Source organism: Lathamus discolor, chromosome 4 (assembly GCF_037157495.1).
Source record: "Lathamus discolor isolate bLatDis1 chromosome 4, bLatDis1.hap1, whole genome shotgun sequence".
Lineage (NCBI taxonomy): Eukaryota > Metazoa > Chordata > Aves > Psittaciformes > Psittacidae > Lathamus > Lathamus discolor.
The window spans coordinates 113382968-113395179 of NC_088887.1; the positions used below are offsets into that span (position 1 = coordinate 113382968).

General features: G+C 36.9%; 1 protein-coding gene across 1 annotated transcript in view; it reads right to left on the reverse strand.

Annotated features, from left to right (window-relative positions):
* DYNC2H1 (dynein cytoplasmic 2 heavy chain 1) overlaps positions 1-12212 on the reverse strand; it is a 169158-nt gene that overhangs the window by 134817 nt on the left and 22129 nt on the right. The window contains exons 26-40 of the mRNA XM_065678686.1: positions 11745-12127; positions 10868-11000; positions 10660-10777; positions 10376-10488; positions 10165-10284; positions 7973-8123; positions 6295-6497; positions 4988-5170; positions 4614-4796; positions 4236-4459; positions 3337-3452; positions 2072-2271; positions 1146-1410; positions 616-823; positions 14-143 (exon numbers count right to left, since the gene is read on the reverse strand). Coding sequence (XP_065534758.1) covers positions 14-143; positions 616-823; positions 1146-1410; positions 2072-2271; positions 3337-3452; positions 4236-4459; positions 4614-4796; positions 4988-5170; positions 6295-6497; positions 7973-8123; positions 10165-10284; positions 10376-10488; positions 10660-10777; positions 10868-11000; positions 11745-12127 — 2730 coding nt within the window. The remainder of the gene's footprint in view (positions 1-13; positions 144-615; positions 824-1145; positions 1411-2071; positions 2272-3336; positions 3453-4235; positions 4460-4613; positions 4797-4987; positions 5171-6294; positions 6498-7972; positions 8124-10164; positions 10285-10375; positions 10489-10659; positions 10778-10867; positions 11001-11744; positions 12128-12212) is intronic.

A 12212-nucleotide genomic window follows, 5' to 3' on the forward strand; every position in this document is an offset into this window, starting at 1 on the left:
ATTCAATACTAACCTTTTTCACAACCCAGTTTAAAGCCTTTACAAAATAGTCCCCAATCCAATTTTCAAGGTTGTATCTACAATCTTCAGGCTGACTTCTTAGCCAAGACTTTATCAAAGAATTAAGGTCTGTATCTTCATCACTAAGTCCAAACAAAACAAAATGAAACTCGGTTAAATACAAGGCATCCACATCTCCACACAGACAGGTTCAAATTAACAAGAAAATTCCAGGAAAAGTGCAGGGAAACACTTCAACGAGAATTTCTATACAATATTCAAGCTCTCTAAGGGTCACACACAAACAAAGAATTCACCATGTCTCTCTCAAAAAATATGAGGTATATTAGTCAAAAGTTTATAACATGACAGCACACCTAAAAGCAAAACCTAAAGTAAACTTCCCCAGTGATTTGGTTCAAAAATGTAAGCAAGTAATTATCTTTCAAGAAAAGTGTGAGGTTAAAATTTTCTTTTAGTGGGAGGTGTCCCTGCCCATGGCAGGGGAGTTGGAACTAGATGATCTTAAGGTCCTTTCCAACCCTAACTATTCCATGATTCTAAAAGCAAGTATATTTGCTTACTTTAAAAGTATGTAATACTCCTGTGTCTTACCTCAGAAAGATCATTCCCATTCGAGATATTGTAGCAGGAGAGGCACAGCTAAGATCATGAGTTTCAAATATAAAGTTGACATTTAAGCCAAACTGAATTCTTTCTCCACTGGGCATAGTCAACAATCTGTTGTCATCCAAAACGGAATTCAAAGATTCAATCCATTCAGGATCAATATCACCATCACATATTATCCATGAAGTAATATCTATTAACAGCACAAAAATAAAATATCAAACCCAAGAAAAACACTCAAAAGAATCATGCCTTTTGCTATTTTAACACTAGTTAAAATACTAGTGTTAAAAGCTTTAACATAAGCTCTATGAAGAGATTCCTTACATGTTTAACCTTCTTCTTTCTATTTTTGCTTTCTAACTACAACATTTGCAATAGTCAGCATTCTAAGACTGTCACCAGAAGTTTTTCTTACCTTATGGTATCCACATATAACACATATAAAAATGTATTTGAAAAGAAATAATTCAGTAATTTAGGCATAAGGATGTATCACTCCCTCACAAACATACCTCGGGGTTCTCGTACGACTTGTCGAGCACTATTTGTAAGCACGCCATCAGACCATTCTCTGGTATCCATGTCAATATGGCCTAGCAACTGATGTCGAGGCAGAGCTTTGGGATTCATAGTGTACTGTTTCACTACTTTGCCAGTTTTACCAAGGGCTGCCTTTAACATCCGCCAAAGTGTTGATTTCCCTCCTCCACTTGGACCTACAATAACTACACCCATCCTTTGACGTAGCTGCTCATATAATTCCAAAGCCTTCTTGATCTAGATAATAAAAGAGATAATGGCTATTATTTAGCTTTACAACTTCACAATCATTCTTTTTAATGTTTTCTAATTAACCTTGCATGCAGACACTTTGTTTCTAGAATTTTGTTTTTTGAAACAATAGATATTTGCAGAAGTAATTAAAATTATGATAATAAAGAATATCAAGAAACATATTTTGCATGTTAGAAGCATTTCACTAAGTCACTAATATAAAAATAACAGCCTTCTTTGGGCATATATTTACCGAGAAACTAACGAACCTTTAGTCACAAAACTTCATCTAACCCTACAATAGATAAGCATAGATGAGACACGGAACCGCTTGATAAACCAAACATTCAGTTACTTAATTCTTTCACTGTCCAAAACATTCACTGGCATTTATACCTGGCCTGAATGAAACTGTGTCATATGTTCACAACATAACTTACCTTGCACTATTTTTCTTTCAATTACACAACTGATATACCATATTTCAAACACACACCTATTTTTTCATATACATGTAATCAGAATCTACCTACTAGTTACTGACTTTTTTAGAAAATATTTCCTTCAAAAGTAAACAGAAATTAATCAAATGAATGTAATATTAATCAGTTATAACTCAGAATAACAATTTTTTTTGCTGTTTATTGCTGTAGTTAATGTTTACCTGGGTGCTTATAATTTCCAAGTTTGCTTCTTCAAAGACTTGTTGTAAAGCTGTAGTTAATTCTGCATACTCCACATCTTTAAAGTCAATGCCAGGGAATACATCTTTAACCAGCGCATCAAAACGTGAGCAGTCTGCAAATGTAAGCTTTGACATGGTATTAAGCCGCAGAGCTTGAACCACCATGTGACTTTCATTAACTGGAAATAAAAGCAAAGAAGCCAGATCAGTTTAAGTTGTTCGTTGGTTTTTTTCCCTTAGAATGTATCAGCACTTGAACTCACACTGCTAAGACATTGAAGGTGGAATCACAGCGTAGACTACATTCTAGTTCATGTACCACTCTAAGTTAGATAAGTGCCTTATTGTATGTTTCATATATGCTCACAAACCCATTCTATACAGATATGAGATGGTTATGATGCTAGCCAGATAGGACATAATAGCTTCATGATTGAAGTGGGACTAAGAGTACGTTAGCTTACTTGTTAAAGTACTCATGACAGAAATTAAGGACCTGGATTCCAGACCTCACTCTGCCAGAGTTTGTAGTCACATCTCTGAAGTGTATCTTAATTAACTACGAATATTTACAACTAACACTCTCCACGACTCCTCTGGAATCTGAACTACCATGGAAATATACGTGTTTTGGGACCAGAACAAAAGCAGCTGTAGGAAAGTTTTACTCTGCCAGAAAAGTTAGGATTCTCATGATGGGAAAGGCATAGGGCTCTGATCTCTGGTTTGGTTTTTTCTTTTGGTTTTTTTTTTTTTTTTTATTTTTTTATTTTTTAATCAAATTGCTTTCTTATGTAAAACACATACACTTTCAGAGAACAGGATTAGGAACCACAGGTGAAAATTATCCTGTGTTTCTGTCCTCCTAATGCAATCTAATGCCATGTAACAATTTTAGCAAACCTCAAATGGAATCAAAATGGTCTGGTGACTGATGAATAATGATGGCATCAGAGGATCAACCTTCCTGTCCTAATCTAAGTGAAAACAAGAGTCTTTGAGAATCACTCAAAATCATCCCAGAATAAAGTCCTATATCTATGTTCTTAAAAGAGCTTCAACTAGAATATGACAACAGTCTTTTGTGATCTCCTAATTGAGGACTTTCACAGATATTTTTTTATTTTAAACTGCCTCCAGATCTAAGCCACAACTTCTCAAAACTCCAGTGAACCAGAAACCTGTAGTGAATAATACCAGTACAATATCCCAAATAATCAAAAGTTTGGTATGGTCAACTTTACTTTCTTTCTTTGCTTCGCTTTTCTTCAACTGATGAAGAAGATTGCCACAGCCTCTCAAAACAGTCTTCAAAGCTCGTAAACCCCAGTCATAGTGCTGCTGTGGTGTCAGAAGCTCCCTAAATTTAAGAATATCAATAATGTAACAATCTTTAGGTGAGAGCACCTGAATTATTTCTTTTTTTGGCAAATGAATATGCTCATTATATAGTTCTGGGCAAAAGAGAGTGATGAGCATTTGTACTGCCCTCTGAAATGCATCTCAGAGATACAAGCAATGACACTGAAATTTTCAGAGGGAGTAATGTAATTACATTACTAATGTATTTATAACTGTCCCTCAAAGCATTATGTAAAACCTCTGAGCTTTGTTCTAATAAACATACTTATAACCAGTCACTTGTATTTCAACAACCTCAACAGTCTAAATTCAACACAATGCTTGTGAGCATTCATATGTGAGCATAATAGGGGAGCAGTACTTTGCCACCTTGAGATTATAACTGCTTTCCAAATATTTTCACACCTGAACCTCCCAATATATTGCAAGATTTTTATTTTGTAAGTTAAATTAATATCTACAGAGATCTACCATTCAGATTTAAGAGCTGTATTGACTGTAAAACTTTTGATGACTCCAAACCTGTGGCTTTATGCCTAGTTTTATTTCTGACACAGCTTTCTATAACATCCATGTCATAACATATTACAGAAAATTAACAGAAAGTATGTGTAGATTGCATCCCTACAGTCATAGTCTAAATGGAGACTACTGGCATAGTCTAAATGGAGAAGAAACAATATGGTAGTAAGATAAGCACAAAGATCAATGCTAAAATAAAAGCAGGAAGGAAGAGAATTAGAAAGGTAACATAACTTGTGGTGCGGGGAGGGGAGCTTACCTTGCTAGATTAAAAATAGACACTAATTTTCTACCGAGTATTTTAGCATCCTTAAAGCCTTCTGAATACAAAATCACTTCTGCAATGAGTTCATTGTCTGGATGAGTCATAGCAACTGGCCTGAAAAGTTGTTTGAGGTTATCAGGCAGTTTTTGTCTTCCTCCATAACCTTTTCCGGCAGGATTCAGAGTGATAAAGATTCCAGAATTATGATCCATTTCAACCTAGCATTAGAAGTTCATTGTAATAGTATATTGTCAAATGAAACAGTATTGAGCAATGTTTTGTGGACTACGTTTAGTTACAGCAGTCACTTTTTAAGTTTAACCCTGTTGTTTATAGACTATTTTTATAAGAAAAAGGTAAGTTTTCCTGTACCTTTTTTCCAAGCATCTCACATACAGGACTATGTTTCTTCAACGCATGTTGGATTGTCTGAATCTGCATGGATACTGCAGACAGTACAGCTTCCTCAAGTCTGTTGAATTCATCAAAACAGCCCCAGGCGCCACACTTCACTAAGCCCACAAATATGCGCCCCATCGATTTCACATCAATGCCCTTAAAATTAGAAAGAATACTATCAAACTTCAAATAACAACAAAACAACGAAAGACTGTTTCCCAGCCATTAAAAAAAAAGGCATTGGAAATGTCACAGATGTCTAATGGAATCTGTACTATTTCTCGAATACTCCTTTATGAAGTATGGGCATAGATATCCATCTCCTAAATATGCAGAACCAGATTCACCTCATCACAATTGAAGACTAATACTTGTCTTCCAAGAAGTCCACCCAAAGCCTTTACTGATTCTGTCTTTCCAGTTCCAGCTGGACCATAGGGATTTCCTCCAAGGCCCATCTTCATAGCCTGAGTAAGAGTTAGGTAACACTTATCTGTCAAAGGTGTATAAACAAGTTTAGGGGAATTACCCTGCAAAAACAAAACAAATCATATTAATTGGTAAACAGAAATTATTGATGATGCAATTTAATTTTATTCATAATTGGTTAATTTGAAAATCATAGAATCATAGAATAGTTAGGGTTGGAAAGGATCTTAAGATCACCTAGTTCCAACCCCCCTGCCATGGACAGGGATACCTCACACTGAACCATGTCACCCAAGGCATTGTCCAAACTGGCCTCAAATACCGCCAAGGGGGGAGCATTCGCAACTTCCCTGGGCAACCCATTCCAGTGCCTCACCACCCCTACAGTAAAGAACTTCCTCCTGTTTAAGTTTTAATCCGTTACCCCTTGTCCTATCACTACAGTCCCTAATGAAGGGTCCATCCCCAGCATCCTTGTAGAGCCCTTCAGATACTGGAAGGCTGCTATGAGGTCTCCATCCAGCCTTCGCCAGGCTGAAAAGCCCCAACTTTCTCAGCCTATCTTCATATAGGAGGTGCTCCAGTCCCCTGATCATCCTCGTGGCCCTCCTCTGGACTTGTTCCAACAGTTCCATGTCCTTTTTATGTTGAGGACACCAGAACTGCACACAATACTTCAAGTGAGGTCTCACAAGAGCAGAGTAGAGGGGCAGGATCACCTCCTTTGACCTGCTGGTCACGCTCGTTTTGATGCAGCCAAGGATATTGTTGGCTTTCTGAGCTGCGAGCACACACTGCTGGCTCATGTTCATTTTCTCATCAAACAAAATCCAATACAATGCTTGAGATTACCACCTCATTAAGTACATGAATTTGTTTTCCTGATCTTTATAAAGTATCAAAGCATTGTGCTATTTTTTTTTTTTAGAATTACAGATAAAGGGTCAGCACAGATGAAACTGCACTCTGACATACAGAAATAGCAAGCTTATTAGAAAATATTTATATGATAATGTAGCTGCTTTCCATACAAAGCAGCTTACATTTACCCCACCAATATCAAAAACGAAAATGATTACAGTATCTTTTAGTATCTTCTATGAAACAGCATGCTAAGGACACAACAAAGTTGAAAAAATAGCAACAGTTGGCAGGCAACCAGCAGCATGTGTGAAAGTGTTTGACACATATAAAAGCCACTAGGTAAATATTAAAATTACCACACCTGATATTCGTAAGTATATTGGAGTTCAGCATCTACCATCTGAACATAACATTTTTGGTCTTTCATATAAAACCTCAGCTGCTTCTTCCAAGCCCAATCTTCAACACTGTGAACTTGAGCTTGATTCAGCTGCTTCACCACATCAATGTTATGAATGATATCAAGAATCAGAGCTTTCAGCTTGAGCTCAAGGATTCCTGATTCTGCAAATAACCACACACACAAAAAAAAATCACCACAGTGTAGTAAGGAAGATACATGTTACCCATTCTCAAATTCATTATACTTTCTACTGCCAGCAAATTTTATTCAGATCTTGTTTCAATTATATACAGAAATATTACCTATGACCTAAAATAAGCAGCATAAAGTGAGATCCTGACAGAGAATGTGAATCATAATGTAACTTCAGTCATTTGGAAGTAATTCTGTCTGCCCCTGCACTCAATAGATAGAGGCTTTTCTGGAAGGCAGTTTATTCCAGGAGTGTTTACAGCTATGTCCACTTCAGTAATCAGTGTGGCAAAAATCTGTTAATTCATCTGCAGCAGATCTGAAAACCATACTACACACAACCTGGCAATTTTACTAAGATTAATTAGGATGATGCAAAATCAATGCTCATTAGCAGATTGGGTGCATTAAGTGTACTCCGAGAACATCCTGTTTCATTCAGTTTCAATTGAAAGAAGCCCAGTTTATGTTCTCCTATGCCATTCCACGATGGGAGTTAAATGAAAGTAAGTGGGGATAATCAGGCAACTCACTTCAAACTCACACCTATTATCCAAACTAAAAAGTTACTTTAAATGTACTATACAATAGGTGGAATGAATGCTCTTCCATAACTGATGACATTTCTCCACTGTCTATAGCAAGAGTGCAGAAAGGGAGCTTAGATAAATAACCACACTTACAGACTGCTGAAGGTAGGTGATATGAATCCTAAACCTAGTTAATACATCAGATGTTAACAGTTCATGCAGTAAACAGCTATACAGATGTGGTGGAAGATTGTCAACTACGTGTTAAATTGAGTCTTTTTATACATAGGGTATAGAGTCATCATAGAGCCCACAGCCACCTCACCTAACCTATACTATAGAATTTTACATCTGAGGTAGTCATTTAAAGAGAGGAATAAGCACTCAAAGGCATAATTATTCTAACTGATTTGCACTGTATAAGATTCAAAATAAAAATGCCCTGAAAATAAGTGGTTGACTGGTACTGCTACAGAGGTATGCAAGAATTATTAGTTCAGATGTAGATGTATAGATCTAAGAAAAACAGCATCACCTACACAGCCATACAGAATATATTGGCATGACAAAGTACTTCAACTGTTCTCTGGCTAGTTCCCATGAAACATAACTTTACAGCAAAGTTCAGTAGGTGAGGACAAATTATCAGTAAACATATAAACCAAAAAATAAGTATTTAAAAATAATTAAAAGAGGGTTTCATATATAAGTGCTTCAAGGTAAACATTATTCACCCAGTAACATTAAACACACAAATCTTGGCAGTTATAAGTGGGTCACTTTATGTAATTCAACTTTATGAACTCAAACTGAGATAGCTTTATATAATTTCCAGCTTAAGTAAACAGAATGTCAAATACTATAAAACTACATAGTCATTATGAATAATTATATATTAAAAATCATTTTTATACCTGTACTTCCAGTATCTTCTATAGCATTATCAATGCTAGTATAATGTTCCAATTTAGCCATGAGTTCTAATTCTAATTGTTGTAGACTATGGTCTTTGATAGCACTTTCAACATCTTCAGTGAACTGGATTTGTTCTGCCAAGGACAGAATCTTTGAGAAAAAAAGTTCTAATTACATTTTTGAAATAGAGAAAACATTAAAAAAAAAAAAGAAAAGTTTACAGAGTTTTAAAATTAATTTGTAATTGCTTATTGTGTTTGATATTTATAATTTTTTAAAAAGCCACAAATATGCTATGCTTTTAAGAACATATATTGCCACCTTAAAACCTGACAAAATTTAGCGAAAACCTGCAATGTGATCCAATACAGCAAGTCCCGTAGCTGTTCTACAGCAAGGGCTAGCAACACATCTTTTCCATTAAATGGTATGTTTGATGGAAACCTAAACCTGTTGAATACAGGCTCAGCATGCCTACAATACGGTAGCTGCATAGAATCACAGAATGGTTTGGGTTGGAAGGGATCTTACAGATCATCTAGTTCCAACCCTCCTGCCATAGGGAGGGGACACCTTTCACTTGAACAACATGATCTAGTGGAAGAGAGTGACAGACAGGATCACTGAGCAAAGGGCATGGGGTGGTGTGACAGGAAGAGATAAGAGAAAAAAAACAACAAAATCGGGCTTAAGCAGGATCACCCCCAGCCTGTATTTGCACCTCAGCAAGGAAGTGCCTACAAGGAACCATTACAGAGAAATCCCTCAAACCCTCTCCAGAAACTCAACATGCAGGGGTACCTCTCTAGTACCTGTACACTAATACATGCAGTATGGGGAATAAATACAATGAAGTAGAGATCCGTATGCAGCGGCAGGGCTATGGCCTTGTTGGGACCATGGAGATGTGGTGGAGTGGCTCCCATGGCTGGAATGTTGCAAGGGAGGAATACAGGCTCATTAGGAAGAATAGGCAGGGAAGACAAGGAGGGGCAGTTGCCCTTTACGTAAGGGAATAGCTGGAGTGCATGGAGCTCTGCCTGCGGATGGATGAGGAGTCAGCTGAGATTTTATAGGTTAAAGAGGACAGGTCAAGGTGACATTATAATGGGTGTCTGCTGTAGGCCACCTGACTAGTAAGAATAAGTGGATGAGCAGCCTCATGTTCACAGGCCTTGGTCCTCAGAGGGACTTCCACCAACCCAATATCTGATGGAGGGACAACGAAGGACATAAGCAACCCAGGAGATTCCTGGAGTCCATGGATGACAACTCCCCTTCCAAGAAATAAAGGAGCCAGTGAGGACAGGTGCTTTACTGGACATAGTCTAATGGAAGGCCACAAAGATGATTTAGGAACTGAAGCATGTCTCCTGTGATGAAAGGCTGAGAGAACTGAGACTGTTTAGCCTGGAGAAAAGGCGGCTCAGGGCAGAATCTTCTCAATGTCTATAAATACCTGAAGGGAGGGTACCAAGATGGAGCCAGGCTCTTTTCAGAGGTGCCCAGTGACTGGAAGAAGTAACAGGCACAAACTGAAACACAGAAAGCTCTATCTGAACTTTAGGAAACACTTCTTTACTATTAAGAGTGACTGAGCACTGGCACAGGTTGCCCACGGAAGTAGTAGAGTCACCATTTCTAGAGACCTTCAAAAGCTGCCTGGACATGGTCCCAGCTGAACCAGCTTGAGCAGGGGTCTTGGACCAGACGACCTCTAGAGGTTTCTTCCCACCACAATCATTCTGTGGTTCTGTGTGATTCTCTGTGCTACCGGCCAAAATCACATACAAGAATTTCATATTCATGACTATTTCTGCTTACACAGCTAAACTTTAGAAACAATATTTTAACCAGCTTCAGAAATGGCTTTTTATGTTACTAAGTCTTAGCAGCCATGCATGTAACATTCACTACCAGCTAAGATTAAGATTTACATCAAATTTAATAAATAGATGGATGTTACATCAGGTGCCATGACAAAGACACGAGATTTCAAACGTTTACAAAAGAACTACAAGAAAACGAAAACATATTTTTAAGAAGTTCTCTACACTATAAATGAATAAAATGGATTTGCTCATGGTTAGTTTCTTCCAAACCCATATTTAGACTTCTTTATAAGCCTCTGAAAAATAACTTATTTGGTAAATCTGAGACTACACAGTGGCATTACTGGATCGACTGCTACCTGGGAAGGAAAGATTGATGGATCAATTGAACCTTGTGATTTCTTTCCAGCTTCAACACAGTCAATTAACAATTTTTTCAGCGTCTCCTTCATCTCTAAAGCCAAACTGTTTAGCCACACCTAACAGAGAAAAGAAAAAACCTCAAAAATTACATTACAAAATAATTTCTCAAAGATACTAGAATTATAGTTGGGTAGGATTTTTTCTTACCTCCACATCATTTGATAGAAGAACTTGATTTCTAAGTGGCACAGTTTCTCCTTCTACAGACTTCATGGCAACTATGTATTTAAATTCTTCATCAAAGGTCACATTATTAATTCCTGTTAATCAGGAAACAGCACCAAAGTTACTTATTGCTAAAAGTCAAACATTAAGTCCTCAGTGTCTTATTGGTGGAAAGAGAGAAATAAAAAGCCTGCAACAGATTATTTAGCTTTGAAGAACCTTATTTCTAAATAAGTACATTTTACAAATGAAGATTAATGTATTACCAGCAAAAAGTTTCTTTAAATGAGACTGGATAACGAGTGGATTTGTGGGCTGTCCTAAAATTTCTAATAAGTCATCATCTCCAATGAAATAGAATCTTGGAAATGCTGAGCGCTTTTCCTATATAAACACAAAATAAATCAATTTTGTTGATTTCAATTCAAACTTACTGACTTTCTCTATAGAAAATCATATTAATGTCAGCTATACCTCCAAAAACTCATTCAAAGATCTCTGACATCTCTGAAGCTGGTCAAGTATGGTAATTAAGGTGTTTCTTATTCCTGTCCGGGCATTCAGTGATGTTATCCTGTTGTCACGCTTGATATCTAACATAATGCATCTTGACAGAAAGAAAATTTGAGTAATTCATAAAACAATCATGACAGTTTCAATTTGGATATACAAGTACTTATGTAAATAAAAATTAAAGCACAGGTAATTCATTTAAATATCTCATACACAGAATTTAGATTTCAGTGGTTATGATGAAACATTTCAGAATTTACATCAATATCTCTCCAATGTATTTTAATAACCATTTCTGGCTACCCAAAACCAAGCAAATTCAAGTCTTCACTCTTATTTCCTTCTAAGAGGTCATTTGAACTAAAATTATGACAGATAATGGTCCGTATCATTCTACATTTCTAAAATCTCCCTCTTTTTATCTGCTTGACTTGTTTGGAAAAAAATAAACCATCTGTTTCTCCCAAAAGTCCATCTGTGTACTTTCTTAGTGAACAAAGTGTTTGTCTTCAACAAGAAATGATTCCTGAAAAAAAAAAAACCCACAACCAATTACGTCACCTCTGCTTCTGTTGCAAGACTGATCTGGTGTTTGCCTGCCTTGTTTGTGATCTTCAACATTTCATGTGATTTCATTCTTTACATGCACCCAATTAAATGAAACCTATGGTAACAACTTTATGCGTCACTGCCACACACCTGTATGTACTGAATTCCTGTTGCTGACATTCATCTCCATACATATTCCAATTGCTGCATATCTTTTCACCATGAAAAGAGTTCTAGCCAACTCTTGTCAACGATACTAAAAAAATAATTCTCACTCCATAACACTAACCTGAAGTCCTCATCAACCCTGTTAAAACGAGCCTGTTCTTTGGGCAGAGCTCCATGACCAAATATCGGTTCCAAATAGACCCATTTCCTCTGAATTTGGTTTAAATTCTGCAGATACTCATCCAACTCAGCCAGCTTTTTTTCCCAGATGGACACTTTATCTTCAAAACCTTTGTAGTATGGAGAGTCCTTGAGGGACTGCAGAAGACAGCGATGATCTCCAACTTGGTTGACTATGTCCTTCCAGTCTTTAATAAGCCTGATAGTCTTGCCTTGGCTATCTTCATAATCTGTTAATGTGAAGACAGCTCCAGCTCCCCAGAGTTCAAGCTCACGTAATGCTTCTCTGATTGTTACTTCACCTTGGGCCCGACAATTCAAATCCTATTTAAAAGCATAAACAGATTTAATTTGAAACTGCAGAGCTTGCAATAAACTTTCCATTCAAAAATATAACACAAATTCTATT